We start from the raw sequence: 22169 nt of genomic DNA, 5'->3' as shown, positions 1-22169 counted from the left end.
ATGGGTGGCCCTGTAGTAAAAATTTAAACCCCACTCAGTCTGCAGTTGATTTTTTTTTTTTTTCAACGTTTATTTATTTTTGGGACAGAGAGAGACAGAGCACGAGCAGGGGAGGGGCAGAGAGAGAGGGAGACACAGAATCGGAAACAGGCTCCAGGCTCTGAGCCATCAGCCCAGAGCCTGACGCGGGGCTCGAACTCACGGACCGCGAGATCGTGACCTGGCTGAAGTCGGACGCTTACCCGACTGCGCCACCCAGGCGCCCCTGCAGTTGATTTATTGATACATGATAGGTAATATTTTTAATAGGTAATTTTTTCCAACACTACTTAATGGTTTCTGATGTTTCCTTCATCATATTTAAAGGTCTCATATATGTTCTGCGCTATCTACTTAACTTGTTTAAATCACACATATGATCATATACTCCCATGCTTCAAACACTCAGGGACTCTCCATTGCCTACGGTTATCGTTACCCACCTGGCCAATCATCAGACCAACACTTGGTGATTTGTTTTCCTTTAACTGACTCTTAGACCTTTACCACTGGAGACAGAAATTTAGTAGGTCTGGGAGAGGATTGTCAGAATCTGTGTTTTTTAAAGCTCCTAGATTTTGAAGAATAGCCAGGTTTTAGACACAGTGGCCCCTAGGATAAGTTCTCAGCTTCTTCATGGCATTAAGATTCTTGGTTTTCTCCACTTCCGTCCTTCCCCAGCTTCATCTCTACTTCTCTTCCTTTCTATTCCCAAGCCATAGTGAACCTAGAACAAACATACCTGTTTTCCTTCTGTACCCTCCACCCCGACATCTCTCCACACTGCACCCTCTGCTCTCAAACTGCAGCCCCATCCGCTCTGTGAATAAGCCATCTCCCAAGGCTCTAGGTGTCCCCACCTTTGAGTTGCTACCATTAGCATTTGTATTACATGGAGTGGCATTCATATTATTTATAAATGTCTCTCTGATGTCTCTTCACCCTCTCGAGACTGTGGACTGCTTTGTGTCCCCAAGCCTGGCCAAGTACCTGATACGTGCCATCATCGAGAGAGAGATCAGTAAATGCTAGCTGTTGTGAAGTGCCAGGAACTGAAGAGAGTGCCAGTGCTGTCTCACTGGCACAAAATCCAAGTGATTCTGCCCCAATTTGTGTCCCGGTTGGTGCATTGAAAATCAGTTCCGGCTGACCTGGGTCTGGTCATGGAGTTATCTGCCAGAATTCTCATGAGAACACACCCCAGCTTGAGCTGTACAATAGCACTCTGATGTGCTCAGCAGTACCCAAAAACAAAAGCCATTTGGATCTGGAAGAGTCACAGAACGATCACTGAAAATTGATGCAGTGGTCATCTACATGTTTTCCCAACCCCCTGTCATCTGATCTGGGAAGTAGAGGAGAACTCATCATGTTTATTAGTCATTAAGATGAGTACTCTAAAAGGTAAGGAGGTAAATGTTCCTTTGTCGGCTCTTTTGAAACACTGAATGTAAAGTAGCCTTCTTCTCAGCCTCATATAAACCAGGATGTTCTCCCATTCTTTTAAGGTCCGCATATCCGACAAACATAATGTGTCATTGAGGTGAAATGCCCTTGTTGTAAGTGTAATATACCTACCTTGGGTAAAGGCTCCTTTGAGATTCAAACCTATGTCAGGAACATACATGAAGTTTAAAAATGGAAATTTAGCTTTAGAGAAGGTGCTGGGAAAAAACTCTGAAGAGGCAGGACTAGAAGAGCTAGCTTAGCCAGAGGACTATTAGGAAGAAAAGTATAAGAAGAAAAGGGGAAAAAAAGAAACAAAACAACAATGGAGTTTTGTTGCAGTTAGGAAACTACCGTTTCAAAGGTGAAAGTGTCATTTTACAGCCTCACAGCAATGCCTGACAGGAAGTGTGTGTTTGCTCTAAATCCTAATTTGGGTGTGTTCCTGTAGAAATGTTGAGCCCTCTCCTAAGGGAAACAGAAACTCAATCATGCAGGAAACTAGATACTGCAAAAACAGTTGTAGCTCAGAGTGGCCGTAAGCAACAGTGGTGTGAAGGCAGAGAAAAAAGCTGTTCCTCGTTAGAAAGCAAGCAGAAGGTTCTCCCCCGTCAGGATGCGAGACCGAAGGTTGCCCTTGGACATTCAGATTTTCTATTGTGCCAGACCGGACCAAGAGCCTTTTGTGAAGGTATGCTGGAGTCCCTAGGAGCTACTAAGATGTCAGTGAATCCTCAGAGATCTGCAACTCAGTATGTTTTCAGATGCTTTCTAATGAGAAAGGATTGTGCTGACATTTCAGCAGAATGTTTGGGAGATGGATATGATGTGGTTTGCCCCTTCAAAAGCCCCTATTTTATTCTTTTTCATTCCATAGCCCTCTTTGTACCTGTATTAAATGTGGAGTTCACAAAAAAAGTGCGCTTTATTTAATACATTTAAAATGCTGGGTTTGTGATTCTTTGACAGTGTTTTTGTTTTGTTTTTGTTTTTTAAGTAAATCTCCCATGAGAAGATAGTAAAATTTGTTAGCCAATTTCCTTACCTATAAATCTAGTTCAGATAGTGGCAGGTAACTATCACTGTGCATATTGGAAATGGAGTAGTGCATTATCTGACAACTTTGACTAAATGTAACTTAAATGTTGTTTCTCTATGATGCAAAAGTGACTAAATATAGTACCCAGGTATTCTGCTGAACTAATCACCCTATCTGTATCATTCAATTTCAAAATAATTTAGTGATTTATCCAGACGTTAGGAGGGGCAAAAAATAGATTAAAAATTTTTTTTTAGTTTATTTTGAGAGAGAGAGAGAGAGACCGCAAGCGCAAGGAGGGGAGGGAGCAGAGAGAGAATCCCAAGCAGGCTCTGCCCTGTCAGTCAGCACAGGAGCCCCTGAGATCATGACCTTAGCCAAAATCAAGAGTCAGATGCTTAACAGACTGAGCCACCCAGGCACCCCCCCCAAATAGATTTTAAATTGAAATGGACTTTGGTTGTTCATAAGCAAGTTACAGTGAAATAATAAATGTGTATAAAATCATGTTTCTCAGTTTTGAAGGAAAAAATATTTTGATAGTTTCTAAATCATACATAAAGAATTGTAACCTAATTGTAATTTAGACTAAATTTAGTTTTGTGTCTCTTTGTATTGTTGCTTCTAGTGGATGTTACCATTTGTTATTTCTTCAGCGTTTGTTGCTATGTGCCATAGCCTTGAGAGAAAACATTCGTAGGAGTCTTGATTTAAAAACTATCCTTATCTGGTGGCTTGGGTGGCTCAGTCGGTTAAGTGTCCGACTTCAGCTCAGGTCATGATCTCAGTCTGTGGGTTTCAGCCCGGAATTGGGCCCTGTGCTGACAGCTCAGAGCCTGGAGCCTGCTTTGGATTCTGTGTCTCCCTCTCTTTCTGCCCCTCCCCTGCTCATGCTCTGTCTCTCTCTGTCTCAAAAATAAATTTAAAAAAAATAAAAAAAAAACTAATCTTACTTACCAATTATCCTGTTTATAGAAGACTTACAAAATGATTCCTGATTTGTCCCTTAACAATTCAAATTTAGATGCAGGGTATGTCACCTATAGAGTTATGCATAATGATGCACCCTCAATGAGCACTTGGCAGCCGTAGTAAAGGTGGAAACCCTATGACTTTAATTTGTACGTATTAAGTACCTCAGCTGAACTGTGTTAAATTCTGCATTTGTTCAGAAATTGAAGTTGAAATTAGCCCTTTTCCCAGAGTCCTGGTTCAGTTTACGTCTTACTGCTAAAACTCCACCTGTTCTGGGCAACCGTGTACCTGAGGCCATTTTTAGCAGGCGACAGAAAAGCAAGCATATCAGGTTTTGGGGGCTTTGTCTTCTCCGTTTCAGATCATCACCGTTGAGGAGGCAAAGCGCAGGAAGAGCACCTGCAGCTACTATGAAGAGGACGATGAAGTGGCCCTACCAGTCCTGCAGCCCCATAGCGCACTCCTGGAGAACATGCACATCGAGCAGGTGGGCTCTCCCCTGGGACATAGGGCGGGGCTTCCAGGCCTGAAAAAGGCATTTTCCATCCCTGACTGCATTTGCTCCTCTCACTGGGGGTGAAGGAAGGGCCAGGGTTTAAAGAAAGAACACCAGCAGCCCAACCAATGTCCGTGTCCTTTCTCCGCTTTACATCCATCTCCTAAACCTGAATGAAAAGCCACTTCATGTCTTCAAAACAGTTTTTAAATTGTCCTACCACAGTCCTGTGCATATTCCTAACACTCACAAGAGGATTTAAATTTATCCTGGCGATTTCTGCAGAGTTCTAATGGTTTTTCAACTTTTTGGGTTCAATTAAAGTCGTATAGCAAATACACTTCCCTAGCTTTATGAAAACTACCTACCACTAGGAGTAATTTTCCTTTTTTTCTGTAATTTTCCTTGTTCACTTTATATTTTCTGAAAATCTCTTCAATTCTTATGAAATACTATCATGTGCTGCGTTTGAACTTGAGTAAGGAATCTCTTGCATTTCTCCCACTAGCCAACTCAGAAATCTGCATTTCAGAGACATTAAAGAATCGAGTTCAATCTCTCAATTTGCCGATGAGCCTGTGAAGGCTCAGGAAAGCCGGGAGACTTGAGCAAGCAGTTATGGAGATGGAGTTCATGCTGATATTAGAACTGATGTTAAGCATTCTGAAAACTTCCTTACTTCATAGCCTCCTTTGTCAGTAGTTTTGAAGAGATATGCATTATTGGTATTTATGGCAGCCCAGTTCAAGCTAAATGTTAATGTAGGTGAAAGATACAAACAAGATGAGGACAGACTGCATTTATTTGACTACTAGCATAAAACACCTATGTTTTCTTGTTCTCACTTCTGTGAGAAGCTGCCAATATCAGTAGTAGTTCTGAGCCTATGAGCATTTAGAAAGAACCATCGGAGAACCATGAACTGTTTGCTGAAGGTCAGGTTGAAGTGTAAAAGGGAGATCTCGTGTCTAATTCATATCAAGCTGGGTGCTGTATCTTCAAATGCATAGTTGCATAGTGACCCCTCATTCATGACCCTGAAAGGGAATGTGTGCTCTGGCTGGCATCCCTACCAAGGTCAACACCATCAAGCAGTGATTCTCGCTTCTCTTTCTTGGTTTATAGTGACAAATATTTGCCAGAGTAAAGAGTAACAACATGTGAGTAAGTGTGATTTTGAGTTTGAGCCTCAGGTTCTTGCTTTGTGCTGTAAGCTTATGAGGGATTTGTGGGCAAACTGTATATTTACATCTCCATCTTTGGATTTGCAGCTGGCCCGACGCCTTCCAGCAAGGGTACAAGGGTATCCATGGAGACTTGCATATAGCACATTAGAGCATGGGACCAGTTTGAAAACTCTTTATCGGAAGTCAGCATCGCTAGATAGTCCTGTCCTGTTGGTCATCAAAGATATGGATAATCAGGTGAGGCTTGTTCTTTCATAGAAAAACAAAAATAATTTATTTATTTTGAGAGAGGGGGGAAGGGACAGAGAGAGAGGGAAGGGCAGAGAGAGAGAGAATCTTAAGCAGGCTCTGCACTGGCAGTGAGGCTCAAACTCATGAACTTTGAGGTCATGACCTGAGCCAGATTCAAGAGCCAGATGCCCAACCAACTGAGCCACCTAGGCAGCCCTCATAGAAAACATTTGTTTTGATGAAGATTTTCAAACTTACACAACAGGAGAGAGACCAGTACAAGAATTCCGCATCAGCCAGATTTACACTTAGCATGATTTTGCCCCATATGCTTCATCTGTCTTTCTTTGTTGGTTTATCTTCACTGAAGTATTTTGAAGTACATCCCAATTATTATGTCATTTCACCCCTACATACTTCAGAATGCATCTCAAAAAGGAAAATGAAGCGTATCTCCAAATACAGTCATATTCTACAGAATTTTTTTTTTTCCTGTGCTCACCATACAGTAGGAAGCAATGTTGATATTCCACAGCCTAAAGCCTGAAAAGTTGGAGAAAAGTCAAGTCTGGAAAGGGAGATAGTTACAGAAAGCTCTCGTGCCATATCAGAACTCTTTCCAGGAGCTGAGGTAGTACCCACAAACCGTGCCGGCATGGTTGCTGAGACGGAGAGCCATTCAGAGCCAGGGTGTGTTTGACCTGAGGGGCCCGATTGTTATGAAATAGCAAAGAATGCTCTGTACCATTGCTCATTGCCCTTTCACCTGTGCTGTAGTGGGTCTTGGAGGCAGAGGAGAATTCTAGATATTACCCCCATGTACCTTCACTAGTGCTTCTGTCAGTCAGCTTGGGGTATGAGTGGAATGTTTATAGGTTTCTTTCATATACTACCTAGTCAGGCATTTGCTCCACAAAAGGAAGATGTCTCATCTGCTATTTATTCACTTTGGTCTGGTCTGTGTTATATCAAGATGAAATTCCTTTACATTTGTAAGATATAGATGTCATTCTTTTCTCTTTCTGTCATGGAAGCAGGTTTTATTCAACAGTCTTTCATTTATTCATATGTTCAGAAAATGTATGAGTGCCTGTTACATATGGGGCACTATTAAGCCCTGGGGAGCTTGCTGTGAAGCTATATAATTGGCATCATTTTAGGGGAATAGATCTTTGCTATCATAATTTGTCTTGGGAGAAATTAGTGGAGACATGGGAGTACTGAAGGCACTGTCTTTCTCAACTGTGATCTTTTCTGGGACTTTATTGCTGTGTTACTATAGATAAAGAAGTATGGGGAGAAGTTTATTATCATGGTTACTGTTATTATTACTTAATTGATGATACTTTATTTAATCATGATCCAGCTGGGTACAGTCAAGGTAAAAAATTAATAACAAAGGTTGGGTCACCTGGGTGGCTCAGTCCATTAAGTGTCAGACTTTAGCTCAGGTCATGACCTTGTGGTTTGTGGGTTAGAGCCCCATGTAAGGCTCTGTGCTGGTGGTGCAGAGCCTGCTTGGGATTCTCTTTCTCTCTCTCTCTCTCTTTCTCTCTCTCTCTCTGCCTCTCTGTGCCTCTCCCCTGCTTGTGTAATCTCTCTCTCTCTCAATAAATAAATAAACTTTAAAAAATTTAAAAAGTAATAATAACAAAGTACGTGTAAAATGGAATTACTCAGGGATTCAGTGAAATGTTTGAGATGTTGGATGCTATGTTTTAGATGAGATATGGCTACATGGCTTTAGACCACACACAAACCCTCACCATAAGTATAGATTAGTTCTCGTACTAGTTTACCAAAAGATACCACATTTGTTGGGGAAGGTGTTGGCAACACAGAGCAGGTGTGCAGCACAATTCCATCAAGCTTCCTGTCAGCAGGCATGTAAAGGAGGCCTGTACCTGAAGGCTCTTCTATTCATCAGGAGATGTAGTCTTACTGAATCTGGTACCCTGGAGGCGCTTGTGTTTGAAAACACCTGGATACCAACTCTGCTTTCCACACCCCATTCACCCCCAAGGCAAGAATGTGGCTTTGCTGTGTTTGAGGACATGATAGAACAACACCTGTAAATCTGTCTGGGAATGAATTATGGAAAATTCTAATATAAAAGAATTACATATGCAGAATGGTAGCAGTAAGGAGCTCTGCAGAATCCGTCGTCAGTGAAACAGCCATAACTGGTAGAAATTATAAAAACAATAATCACTTAAAGTCTCTGAAAATTGTCCTAAGGGCATACAGCAAGTGAAGAAACATTTATTTAAGAAAATCTAATAAATCACTAGTACTAGTGAGATTCTGTGGCATCTGAAGCACAACCTGCTTCCTTCCCTGCAGCCCTCAGTTCAGACTGATGGAAGCTCCTGTGTGGACAAGAAGATGGGGTTCCCACTTCCCCCAGCTCCCATGCAAGGGCTATGATATACTTTCTAGGGGCAGGTCCCCAGCACTTCTTATAACCTACCCAAGATCGGTGTTTCAGAGGCTAAATTCCAGGCAAGTATGGCTTAGAGGTAGAGGATTCTTTTCTTCTACCCAACCTCTATTCATAGGGGACATGCTCTACCTTAGGCATAGGAGAAAATAGGAGTATAAAGCCCTTGCCTCAGCTCTTAGAGCAGACATTCCATGCCAGCTGAGGCAAGCCAAGACCAGTGGCTGCTGCTTCACCCACCAGAACCCCTGGCTCCTAGCTCTAGGAGAAAAGGCGGATCATAAGACACAGAGCTCTGCTAACCTCCTCCAATGGACACACCCAAGTTAGAATTGTAGAACAGTTCTCTCTGAAAAAGACCTGAACACTAGCAGAACAGATCTTCTATAACACAGGACAGAAAAAAAAAAAGAAAAAAAAAGACAAAAAGAAGCCACATCAAGATGGGTAGAAGGGGCAGAAAAGCAGTCTTGACAGGAACCCACCCCACCCCCCTAGCGACCCACAAGAGGGAGAGGGATCCCAAAACATGCAGCCTCTCTCTGAGAATCTAGGGGTTCAGGTCCCACATTAGACACACTGGTCCATGGGACCTGCACCAGAGAGGCAGACCCCCAAAATAACTGTCTTTGAAAACCTGAGGCTAATTTTCAGGAGAGTACAAGCGCTGTAGGAAAGGGAAATTCCATCATTGAGGGGCCACACACGGACTCATTTGCTTTGAGTCTCAACACAGAGGCAGTAGCTTGAGAAGCACCTGGACCACATGTGAGGAAGATCTGTTGACTAGTTATAGAAAGTATACCAGAGGGGCAGGAGTCTGATGGAGATCTCTCTGTGGATACAGGCACTGGAGGGTGCCATTTTTTTACACTACTTCCTTGCTACCCTAGTGCTGGTGGGTGGTGTTTTTGGTGCTGTCATTTTCCCTTGCTAGTGCTACAGGCTTACCCTGTGTTCCCCTGTAACCCCACCCCACCAGGCTGGCCCAGTGCTCATCCAGCTCAGCCTCTACCCTGCCACACCAGGCACTTAGGCTAGCTCTAGCCCTGTGCTCATCCACCACAGACTCTCCCTAGCCCTGCACTCATCCACTTGTCCACTGTGGCCCTCGTCAGATCCCTTGCACATGGTCACCCCAGCCTGTGCTTATCTGCCACAACCACTGTCCTGCTAGACACAGTGGGCAAACTTGCCCCGGCCTGGCCCCTGTCCATGGCAGAGATCCCCTCAGCCCTTGCCCCACCAGATGTGAAAAGCAGCCTACCTCTGGCCTCCTCCAGACCTGGCGGTACTTACAAAAGCAGGTATGAGGTTAAAAGACAAAAAAGTAAAGATAACAAACTAAGTAGTGTGTGTGTGTGTGTGTGTGTGTGTGTGTGTGTGTGTGTGTGTGGAGAGAGAGAGAGAGAGAGAGAAAATCAATAAGAAAACACTGACCTTAAATGACACATTAAACCATATGAACTTTGAATAGATATATACAGAACATCCCATCCAAAACCAGCAGAATACATATTCTACTCATGTGTACATAGAACATTCTCTAGGAAAGATCACATGTTAGGCCACAAAACAAGTCTCAGTAAATTCAGTAATACTAAAATTATATCAAGCATCTTCTCTGTACACAGTGGTATGAAACTAAAAATCAATTACTGAATTACCAATAGGCCATTGAAAAAATGAAAGAAGAAATTTTAAACATACATAGAGAAAAATGAAAACAGAAATACCACATACCAGAATCTACGAGATGCAGCAAAAGCAGTTCTAAAAGAGAAGGTACATGGCAATATAGGCCTGTCTGAAGAAACAAGAAAAATCTCAAGTAATTTAACTTTACACCTAAAGAAACTTGGGGGGGGGGGAGAACAAGCCCAAAATTAGTAGAAGGAATGAAACAATAAAGATCAGAGAGGAAATAAATAAAATAAAAATTTTTTTTCATAAGAAATAGAAAAGATCAGTGAAACTAGGAACTGGTTCTTTGCAAAGATAAAACAAATTTGGCAAACTTTTAGCTAGATTCACCAGAAAAAAAGAGGGCCCAAATAAAATCAGAAACAAAAGAGAAGTTAACAACTGATATTACAGAAATATAAAGAATTATAAGAGACTACTATGAACAGTTATATACCAGGAAATTGAACACCCTAGAAGAAATGGACAAGTTCTTGGAAACATACAATCTTCCAAGACTGAATCATGAAGAAATAGAAAATCTAAACAAACTGATTATTAGTAAGGAGATTGAATCAGTAATCAAAAACTTCCCAACAAACAAAAGTCCAGGACCAGATGGCTGCACTGGTAAATTTTATCAGACATTCAAAGCAGATTTAATACGTATTCTTCTCAAACTCTTCCAAAAAATTGAAGAGGATGTAACACTTCCAAACTGAATTATTTTATTTTTATTTTACATTATATTTTGTATTTTAGTTCATTTTTTAATATTTTATATTTTTGTTATTTTATATTTTTTATTCTTAAATTCTAATTAGTTAACATATAGTACAATGTTGGTTTCAATTCCAAACTCATTTTATGAGGCCAGCATTAGCCTGATATCCAATACCAGACAAAAGAGAAAAAAAAGAAAATTACAGGCCATTATCATTAATGAACATAGATGTAAAAATCCTCAAAAAAAAAAAAATGGTAGCAAACCAAATTCAACAATACATTAAAAAACTTATACACCATGATCAAATGGGATTTATTCCAGGAATGCAAGGATGGTTCAATATTTGCAAATCAATCAATGTGATATGCCACATTAACAAAGTGTAAGTTAAAAATCATAATGATCATCTGAATAGGTACAGAAAAAGCATTTGATAAAATTCAACATCCATTTATGATACTCTCAACAAAATAAGTGTAGAGGGAATGTACCTCAACATAATAAAGTCCATATAACAAATCCACAGCTAACATACTCACTGGTGAAAAGCTGAAAGCTTTTCCTCTAAGGTCACAGACAAGGATGCCCACTCTCTCCACTTTTATTGAACATATTATTGGAATTCCTGGCCAGAGCACTTAGACAAGAAAAAGAAATAAAAGGCATCCAAATTGGAAAGGAAGAAGTAAAACAGTCACTATTTGCTGATGATATCATACTTTATATAGAAAACTCTGAAGACTCCACCAAAAACCTGTTAGAACTGCTAATAATTCAGTAAAGTTCCAGGATACAAAATCAATCTACAGAAATCAATGGCATTTCTATGCACTAATGAATTATCAGAAAAATTAAGAAAACAGTCCTTTTTACAATTATATCAAAAACAGTAAAATAACTAAGAATAAATTTAACCAAGGAGGTGAAAGACCTGTCCACAGAGAACCATAAGACTCTGGTGAAGGAAATTGAACAAGACACAAATGGAAAATATGAGTTCAAAGAATCAATAGTGTTAAAATGTCCATACTACCCAGAGTTTATACAGATTCAATGCAATCCCTGTCAAAATTCCAGTGGTATTTTTCACAGAACTAGAAAAAATAATTTTAAAAAATTGTATGAAACTACAAAAGATCCCAAATAGCCAAAGCGATCTTGAGGAAATAGAACAAAACTGGAAGTATTACACTCCCTGACTCAAACTATATTACAAAGCTTTAGTAGTTAAAACAGTATGGCATTAGCATAAAAACAGACACACAGATCAATGCAACATATATCCGCACATATATGGATGATTTATGACAAAGGGGCTTAGAACATACAGCGGAGAAGTGACAATGTTTTCCGTAAATGATGCCGGGAAAACTGGACAGCCACATGCAAAAGAATGAAATTGGACCACTGTCTTACATCATGTACAAAAATTAATTCAAAATGGATTAAAGTTTTGGACACAATAACTGAAACCATAAGTTTCATGGAAGAAAACATAGTAGGTAAACTCTGTGGCATCTATTTTAGTGATGTTTTTGTGAATCTTAATCCAAAGACCAAGGAAACAAAAGCTAAAGTAAACAAATGGGACATTGAACTGAAAAGCTTCTGCACTGCAAAGGATAGGGAACCTACTAAATGGGAGAAGATATTTGCAAATCACATATCTAACACAGGATTAATATCCAAAATATATAAAGAACCCATACAACTTTACCAAAAAAAAATCAAACAATTGGTTAAAAAATAGGTGGAGGATCTGCACAGACATTTTTCTAATGAAGAGTTACAAATGGCCAACAGGCCCATGAAAAGATGTTCCAACATCATTAATTATTAAGCAAATGAAAATCAAAACTACAATGAGATATCATCTCACACTGGTTGGGATGGTTACATCAAAAACACAGGAAATAACAAGTGTTGGTGGGGATGTGGAGAAAAGGGAACCCTCACACACTGTTGGTAAGAATGTAAATTGGTGCAGCCACTATGAAAAACAGTATGGAGATCCTTCAAAATGTTAAGAGTAGAATTACCATGCTATCCAACTATTCCTCTACTGGGTATTTACTCAAAGAAAATAAAAACATTAATTCAAAAAAATATATGCATCCCAGTGTTCATAGCAGCACTATTTACAGTAAATAGCTAAGATATGGAAACAACCTAAATGTCTATCTATGAATGCATGGATAAAGAAGATGTGGCATATATATACATGGGTGGATATGCATACTGGAATACTACTAAACCATAAAATTGATTGAAATCTTGTCATTTGTGACAACATGGATGGATCCTGAGGGTATTATGTTAAATGAAATAAGTCAGGAAAAAGAGACAGTATGATTTCACTCACGTGGAGTCTAAAACTACAAAAAAAATAAATAAAAACAAAAACTTAGACACAACAGATTGATGGTTAAAGGGAAAGGGCAGCAGGTTGTATGCAAAGTGGAAAGAAGGGGTCAAAAGTATGGTTGATGGGTGGTAACTGGATCTATGGAGATGGTCACTTTGTAATGAATACAGATGCCAAATTATAATGTACATCTGAAGCTCACGTAATATTACATTATCAACTTAATCTCAATAAAAAAAATTTTAACTCTTTATGAATATGTAAAAAGAAAGGATGGAGGGTACACAGAGTTTTGAAGCTTTCCCAAAGGAACTGACTTTATTTAGAAGAGTATGGAGAAGTTCAAGCCAAAGGATACTCTAGAAAATGATGAAAACTTTGGTGGTAAACAATTAAGAGGAGGTTGGCATTTGCATGCAGACAACAAGCCAAACTGAAGACCATCTAGTCTACCAGAGAGAACCAGGAAAAGAGACCACTAATGAGGGCCTTCCTGGAGTCAGGGTAAACTTCATAAACTGTGCAAAGAAACCTTTGGGGCAAAGGGGCTCAGTTTTAGTCAAGTTAGACTGTGGAGAAATATATGCCATAAGGCATTGTGGAAAATAGAGCGATCATCAGGCAATTGATAAAGTCTGATTTATACTAGCTTAATTCCAGTGAGGTGCAGAAATGTTACTCCCTTATTGCTCAATTAAATTTCTCAATTTTTGTGGTAATTTTGTTATATATATTACACTGATATATATTAAAAACCCAAAAATAAATTGTTATGATTATTACTTTATATAAATTTTTCTACTAAAGAAGCTGAGAGGGGGCGCCTGGGTGGCTCCATAGGTTAGGCGTCCGTCCGACTTCGGCTCAGGTCATTATCTCGCAGTTTGTGAGTTCGAGCCCCACATTGGGCTCTGTGCCGACAGCTCAGAGCCTGGAGTCTGCTTTGGATTCTGTGTCTCCCCATCTCTCGGCCCTTCCCCGGCTCATGCTCTGTCTCTCTCTGTCTCTCAATAATAAATAAATGTTAAAAAAAATTTTTTTTAAAAGCTGAGAGAAGAAAGGAGAGCAAATATACATTTATAAATTTTGTTATGTTAACCTTGTTTTTTTTTTTAACCACTTTTGGTTGTCTTAATTTTTTCCCCAAGGATTCCTTTGTTCCATTATTGCCAAATGTATTACATTTTTAATGGTTTAGACCCAACAATATCATATATACATATTAATACAATTCCTTTCTAAATAAATTAATAGAAAAAAGAAAATAGACATTTTCTTATATAGCCACAATGCTATATACCTAACAAAACAGTAATTCCTTAGTATCATCCAATCTCTGGTCCTTAAGTAGGTTTCCATGATTGCTAAGAAATGTTAGCTAAGAAAAAATATAATTAGAATCCTTGAGAAGGTGAGTGGGTAAGGTGGCTTTTCCTATTCATTGATCAGAAAAGGAATAACTTTCTTCCACTTCTGGCCATTGCCCTTCTTGTCCTATTTTAAGCCCATGCTTTTAAAAAAAGATGCCTATCACAGCTATACTTTAGTTCTTTCACTGAAATATCACCAGAAGAAGGGAAGTGGATTTTTGATGTTTTTGTTACTGTTTTGTTTGTTCTTAGCAGCTCTAGGGAAAGGTTTGGTAGTAGGGAGTATGAAGAACATTGGTTAGAAAGAGTTTCTAGACTTCTACCCTGTCTAATTTTTAGTATTTCAAGTTGCCAGGAACTACGTGTAATTGGTAAAGAAGAGATTTCACAATGACTGTAATCCAATTATAATAATTTGAAAAGTTATAAGACATTTTTCAGATAACCCCCATTTATTATTTTTTTTAATTTACTTATTTAACTTCAAGTTACTTCACATACAATGTAGTATTGGTATTAGGAGTAAAACCTAGTGATTCATCACTTACAGAGTGCCCTCCTTAATGGCCATCACCCATTTAGCACATTCCCCCTCCCAGTTCCCCTCCAGCAACCCTCAGTTTTTTCTCTATATTTAAGAGTCTCTTAGGTTGGCGTCCCTCTCTGTTTTTATCTTATTTTTCCTTCCCTTCCTCTATGTTCATCTGTTTTGTTTCTTAAATTTGTTTTAAATTTAATGAGTGAAATCCTATGATATTTGTCTTTCTCTGATTGATTTCACTTAGCATTCTTCACAGAGCTAGAACAAACAATCCTAAAATTTTTATGGAACCAGAAAAGACCCCAAATAGCCAAAGTAATGTTGAAAAAGAAAACCAGACCTGGAGGCATCACAATTCCGTACTTCAAGCTGTATTACAAAGCTGTAATCATCAAGACAATATGGTATTGGCACAAAAACAGACACATAGATCAGTGGAATAGAATAGAGAACCGAAATGGACCCACAAATGTATCGCTGACTAATCTTTGACAAAGCAGGAAAGAGTATCCAATGGCAAAAAAGACAGTTTCTTCAGCAAATGCTGGGAAAATGACAGTAACATGCAGAAGAATGAAACTGGACCACTTCCTTAAACCATACACAAAAATAAGCTCAAAATGGGTGAAAGATCTACGTGTAAGACAGGAAACCATGAAAATACTAGAAGAAAAAATGGGCAGCAACCTCTTTGACCTTGGCTGCAGCAGCTTTTTACTGGGCATGCCTCTGGTGGCAATGGAAATAAAAGCAAAAATGAACTGTTTATCTCCTCAAGATAAAAAGCTTCTGCACAGTGAAGGAAACAATCAACAAAACTAAAAGACAACCAGAGGAATGGGAGAAGATACTTGCAGATGACATATCAGATACAGGGTTAATATCCAAAATCTATAAAGAACTTACCAAACTCAACACCCAAAAAGTAAATAATCCAGTGAGGAAACAGGCAGAAGACATGAATGGACACTTTTCCAAAGAAGACATCCAGCTGGCTAACAGACACATGAAAAGATGCTAAACATCATTCATCATCAGAGAAATACAGATCAAAACCACAGTGAGATATCACCTCACACCTTTCAGAATGGCTCAAATTAGCAACTCAGGAAACAACAGATATTGGTGAGGATGCAGAGAAAGGGGAGCACTTTGGCACTGTTGGTGGGAATGCAAACTGGTGCAGCCACTTTGGAAAACAGTATGGAGATTCCTCAAAAAACTAAAAGTAGAACTACCCAGCAATTACTCTACTAGGTATTTATCCAAAGGATACAAAAGTGCTGATTTGAAGGGGCACATATGTACCCCAATATTTATAGCAACATTATCAACAATAGCCAAATTACAGAAAGAGCCCAAATCTCCATCGACTAATAAATGGATAAAGAAGATGTGGTCTGTGGGGCCCCTGGGTGGCTCAGTCAGTTAAGCATCGGACTTTGACTCAGGTCATAATCTCACCATTTGTGAGTTCGAGCCTCGCATCAGGCTCTGTGCTCACAGCTTGGAGCCTGGAGTCTGCTTCAGATTCTGTATGTCTCCCTCTCTCTCTGTGCGCCCCCCCCCACCCCCGCTCATGCTCTGTCTCTATCAAAAACAAACACTTAAAAATTTTTTAAAAAGATGTGGTATATATATGCAATGGAATATTATTACTTGGCAATCAAAAAAGAATGAAATCTTGCCATTTGCAACAACATGGATGGAACTAGAGTGCATTCTGCTAACACAGCCTCCATTTGAAGCAGTGATTCCCAAGTGGGTTTTGAAGTAGAAGGTATCAGAATCACTTAGGGACATTTTCAAAATATAATGTTCACTCTTGCCAGCTCTCACCCTTGCAAGCACTGCTCAGGATGTGAGGAGGATAGGAAGCTGGGACAGTGGGCCCACATAATCCTGAAAACACTGCTTATTCAAACCCTCAGTAAGGAAAAATGGACAAATTATTGGTTCAAATACATCTAAATCACCCCTAAAGCCCATTGTATTATGGAACTATTTTTTTCTTAAAAGGCATTTCAGCTGAGAGATATTAGATCACTTATGTTAAGGATACAGTTTTAATAAGCATATTGAGAACTAATTTTTATAAATCAAAAGAGAAGACATTTATTATTTCTGGGTAAATATCTGGCCTTGAATCCACTTATAAAACACTTAAGACACATGATTTTGTTCTTTCAACCACTCATTTCAGTGTGCAAGGTGCTTGTTGTTGTTTAATGTTCCCAGTATGTCATCCATATTCACTAAAGGAAATTTGACCCCATAGTAGACTTTGGAAGTCCTTTAAAATTGGAATAATTGTTGGCCTTTGTCAAATAAGTTTCCCTTGAGCCACTTGAGTTTCAATTAGAACTAGGGATATTTTATTTATCTGCTTGTTGGGGGTGAGCTTTTTATTTAAGAACTCAAATTTAGTAATGGTCTTTGCTGAAAGAGGGTTAATGATATCTTAGAGCAGGATTATGTTAAAATATTTCAGAACGCCACTCTTTGGGACGTTTAGGTTTGAAAGTAGATAATGTTTCTGTTTTCTTTTGACAGATTTTTGGAGCATATGCAACTCATCCTTTCAAGTTCAGTGACCACTATTACGGCACAGGCGAAACTTTTCTCTACACATTTAGCCCCAATTTCAAGGTATGTAAATGAGAGAAATACCTAAATTCCTAATGTCCCGGTGTCAGGAGTCTGGATGGGGTTGGAGGTGGGGGACTATCATGGGAGCAGCAGCTGTCCCATAACCTCATTTGGACTCGCTCTAGCCTGGGTCAGCTTTTCATGGTTGTAGCACACAAAGTGCTTTTAGGGCCCCTCATTGGGCCTTGGAAACTGCTCTTGTGCATGTTCTGGGACCCAGGGAGGGATAGCAAGTCAGAGCCAACATGTGCTTGAGAGGTCTTTCCTCTCATAACCCCTTTTAAGCTCTCATCCTGGTGTAGGAAAGATCTGCCAATTAGGAACTTCCTCAGCTAATGGGCAGCTTCCTTCTCTACAGAGGTATTATCCTAATAATTCCCTCTTCACTGATTCTCCAGATTGAAATGTCTGTTCTCTGTCTTGTGTTTCTATCCTAAGGTCTTTAAGTGGAGTGGAGAAAACTCATACTTTATTAATGGAGACATAAGTTCTTTGGAACTTGGTGGTGGAGGGTAAGGTTTTTGTTGTTGTTATTTATTTACCACCTGACCTGTGAGAGTCTGTTTTGACCCAGATAACCAAAACCTTGTGTCGGTGATTTTAGCTAGGCCATGTGCTTAGAGTAATTAGGACAGTGGCCTAACATAGGATGCTAAGAATCAGAGATGAAATGATTTATGTGTCTAAATGATGGATTACTATCACTTGTCTTTTGGGAAAGATGGGTCATTTAAATGAAATAAAGGAAATGTAGACTTTGTTTTACAAGCAGTTTAGGGTTTTGTCTGTCTATAGCATAAAGGAAAGATGAGGCAAGGGAGGGTAGAAGGTATGCCACGTGAGATTGAAATGTTTTCACCTTTTTTGTATTTTTGATCTTTTCAGGGGACGATTTGGTTTATGGCTAGATGCTGATTTATACCATGGACGAAGCAACTCCTGCAGCACTTTCAATAATGATATTCTTTCCAAAAAGGAAGACTTCATAGTTCAAGACCTCGAGGTATGGACATTCGAGTGAAATTCAGACTGCCTTAAAATACCACATTAAAAAGATTGGGTTCCATCAGCCCTCCTAAAGCTGGCTGGAAGACCTAGCCGCAGCCCAGACTGCTTCATCGCACCATAACGCTTTCTTTCTGCCATCATCTCAGAGCATGGTCACATTGCAGAGAGTTTCTGAAAGGTCCATGTGGAGGGCAGACAACAAAGAAAGAATTTTGAAGTCCGGATTGTTGAAAGACTTTATGCTCCCACTTCCTTCAAATCCATGCAGTGAGGAATCAAAATATTTATAGATGTATGAGTTGAATGCTATTTTTATTTTTGGTAACTGTGAAAAAAAAAAGATACTGTGGAAATATATACATGCCTTGTGTATTTATCAACATAATTTTCATTACCAAAATGTACAGCATACTATTGTTTGCCATGGAAAAAGCTTAGTTTCACTTAGAAAAATTGGAAGTGCTCAGCACTTAAAGGGAATATATGATTTTTTTAATTGTCTTATTTATTATTTCTAGAATATTGTCTAAAATGTGTTGGCAGTTTTTCTTTTAATGTGTCAAATCTTGAAATAAAGAAATGTATACATTTTGTGCTGTTTTGGCAACAAACCCATTTGATTTATATAGTTTTATATTGAATTTTCTTTTGCCCTGATTGTTTAGGGTGATAGGTCTTAAGCAGCATATTCTGAATTTTTAAAAACTCATTACCAATGTTTATTGATTTGACTATTGTAGGCCATCTTTCCATTTAGCCATTAAAAAGATACATTTTTACTTACTCTGAACATAATTGTTGTAAAGAAGAAGCCATTTCTCACAGTTGTAAATTGATATTTACAGAAATGGATACCTTTCTGAATCTAGACTTAGAACAAACCCTGCTTTGAACAGAAAGTGTTTTGCTTCTTATAATATCATGTGTGTTAATAACAAAAACTTTATTTTCATAGTGTTTTGTGCATAATTTCCCCCAAGTTCTTAAATTAATGAACAGGCCTCTGTTTTCAAAGAGACTGAATGTTTTCATTTCTGCATATTTTATACCAAATGAAAAATGTCAAATTAGCCCAATTGTCTTGGTTTCTAGACTCTTTCATTTGAGAAAAAGCAATGCAAAGAAATGCATTCAAACAAAAATTGGAATAAAAAGTAAAAACTATTTCTAACATCAACCCATTTTCACATCATAAAATATTCTTTGTTAAAAATGCTAATAAAGCCTTGGTAAAAACTAAACAATATTACTGATTGCCAAACTTTTATGAAAGCCAAAGACTGCTAATGGAAAAAATTTCTAAATAATAGCCAAAGCTGAGAAGTGGTCTGTCATAAATTACAACCCCTGTGATCTTTGAAAGGGAACATAAATAACAAGTAGTATTTATATACCTGCATTTAAAAAAATGAAACCATCTTTAGAATGTAGCCTTAAGCTGGCATAATATTTCCTAATTTAGATTATTCTCTTATTAGAATATTTACAAAAGAGAACAAATGCCAAGTGGCCTCCTGTCAGATCAGCAATTATTTTACCCTACTCACATTCCATGCAAGTTGAAATGAATTCTATTAAATCTTAAATATATAGCCTGGTGTGCTTTCACCCAGGTTCTCTTATTGAGAACTCTTGATTAACAACATATTGACAGTTTAACCTTAATCTGCTCGTTAAATGATGTGTTGGTGTGAGATATCAGGAATGTCTCATGATGATCAAGTTTACCATTTATGCCATTTGCAACCATATGCTATTAATGAACAAAATGGTCATTTTGCATATAGTTCACTCCTACCTAGTTTAGTCCATGATATTATACTTGTGAGAGCATATCCAGATGCTGTGTTCTCTATTTAAAACAGTATTGTCCAATCAGAAATGTGTGGCCCTTCATTTATGGATATTGAGTATATGTAATGCAGTGCTAGCCCAATATTTTCAATAAAGGAATTTATGCATCCAGTGTGATTTTCTTTCCCGAGGATTCATTCAACAGGTATTTATTGGATGCTAGAAGTTTTACTTGTGTGAGAGGATGATGAAATATGCAAGATTAAACAAGGTCCAGTATTCATGTTTTACTGCTGCCTTGGAAAGTCCCTTTTTGTTCCCAGTAGCCACCCTCTTACTTTCTCATCAGCTCATGAAAACCCGTTACAGTTACTAGAGATAACTCTTGGCTCTACCTACCAGTTTCTCTGTTCTTAATCCTTCTAGCTGTTCTTTGAATAGTTCTTTTTAACATCTCTCTTAACCTACTTCCTAATATCAATGAAGGATCTTACCCTCCGATCAATTATTTTTGATGCCAGCTATCCTGTCTCTGCCCCCTAGGTCCTACAGATGAAGATGTCAGTCTTCATTGCTTCTCAAGTTCTCAGTTCATGAATCTACATCAAAAGACTAGGGTGCAAGGGGGCAAACTAATGTCTCACTAGGCTCAGTTGAAAATGGTTTAGATCTATGCCCATGCTACAAGTCACCAGGGACATCCTGAATGAGTGTGAGACGTATTATTGCCCTTTATTTTATGTCCTTTTCTTTATTTACTTTTAAAGTTGTAAAGCCTTGTGAAACAAGACTAACAAAATAACACCTTGCTTTTGAGGAAGGCATTGAGAGTCTCTTAAACAAGAAAGGGAAGCTAAGATTCATGTTCTTTTTAAGATGCCTAACTTATTTTTACAAATATAAGCATACAAAGAAAGAAAAGGAGGTCTAAGCCAAAGGGAGTTCCAGAAATTCTAGGTCAGTTACACTTACCCCTTATGCAAATATCAAAAGTTCCTCTGACCACTTCCTTCTGCCCAATTGGGTCACACAGTTTTTCTCAGAGGAAACCCTAACCTCAGAGCATCACATCCTCTGCTCCCACCTCCTTGCCTAGGACTATTATCCATAGTGATTCCCTAACAAAAGTGTCTTTACTGAGAAAATTAGTCTTTACAATTCACACCAAAATCTAAGGTCTTACTACTCTCCTTTCTAATTCAAATTTCTAGTGGTTCAGAATGAAAACTAGATAGGGTCTCCTTGTCGTGGTCAAACCACCAAAATGGTGTTTCTTAATAAAATATCTTTGAGGATCTATTGTTTATTTTCTAGATCAGTGCTGCTCAATAGAACATCCTACAGTGAGGTAAATTTTTCACTGTCCTTTATGGTAGCCACTAGCTACCATTAATAGTGTTGAACACTTGAAATGGGACTTGGGTAACTGAGGAGCTGAATTTTTAATTTTAGTTCATTTAAATTTAGCCATATGTGGTCAGCAGCTGCCATTTTGAACAGCACAGTTCTAGATGAAGATTTGACACAGCCTAATTGTATTTCATCAGCAATTCATCAGCAATCAACTCAGATTATTATTTCCTCACCAGAAGAGAACTTTTAGTTCTGAGTCCTTTCATTTATGCTATTATCTACATGTGTGGCACCACCTAAAATAACAGTGTGTGTCTTACTGTTTAGGTGAGCAACCAGGGAGCTGAGTTCCCTGAATCCTTCCACACTGAAAACTTGAATCTCTATAGGATTACTGAAAACCTCTCCCAGGCCTTGTTTCAAATCAAGATTTTCTGCCATGGCCATCAGCATGTGTTTTGTTCCTACACTGGACATTCTGCTAATGGTAGTCCTGTAGGATGCCATATCCCTCACCAGGCACCCATCCACAATGCATGATGAACCACAGGAAGGAAAAACAATTTATTCCTTACACAGAATTGTGCATCCAGTATCAGAATCATCAAAGAATAATGAACTGCCAAGAGTGCCTCAATTAGGAATGCAAGATGGTACAGCCACTCTGGAAAACACTACGGACTTCCCTCAAAAAAACTAAAAATAGAACTACCCTACGACCCAGCAATTGCACTACTAGGCATTTATCCATGGGATACAGGTGTGCTGTTTCAAAGGGATACATGCACCCCCATGTTTACAGCAGCACTATCAATAGCCAAAGTAT

At 38.7% G+C, this 22169-nt stretch overlaps 1 protein-coding gene across 8 annotated transcripts in view; it reads left to right on the top strand.

The window, feature by feature from the left end:
- Positions 1 to 20162, top strand: part of NCOA7 (nuclear receptor coactivator 7) — a 156533-nt gene extending 136371 nt beyond the window's left edge. For 7 of the 8 annotated variants that reach the window (XM_047101533.1, XM_047101530.1, XM_047101528.1 and 4 more), the window contains 5 exons: positions 3861 to 3986; positions 5267 to 5419; positions 17093 to 17188; positions 17627 to 17700; positions 18074 to 20162. In XM_047101533.1, coding sequence (XP_046957489.1) covers positions 3861 to 3986; positions 5267 to 5419; positions 17093 to 17188; positions 17627 to 17700; positions 18074 to 18209 — 585 coding nt within the window. In that variant the 3' untranslated portion in view covers positions 18210 to 20162. The remainder of the gene's footprint in view (positions 1 to 3860; positions 3987 to 5266; positions 5420 to 17092; positions 17189 to 17626; positions 17701 to 18073) is intronic. The other variant, XM_047101534.1, reaches the window with a different exon arrangement.
- The last annotated feature ends 2007 nt before the right edge of the window (positions 20163 to 22169 follow it).

The sequence above is a fragment of the Lynx rufus genome, unplaced genomic scaffold (assembly GCF_022079265.1).
Source record: "Lynx rufus isolate CCGP_SWC_20201006 ecotype Redwood Valley unplaced genomic scaffold, mLynRuf1.p SCAF_6, whole genome shotgun sequence".
Classification (NCBI taxonomy): domain Eukaryota; kingdom Metazoa; phylum Chordata; class Mammalia; order Carnivora; family Felidae; genus Lynx; species Lynx rufus.
This window is presented reverse-complemented; position numbering and strand designations above follow the sequence as displayed.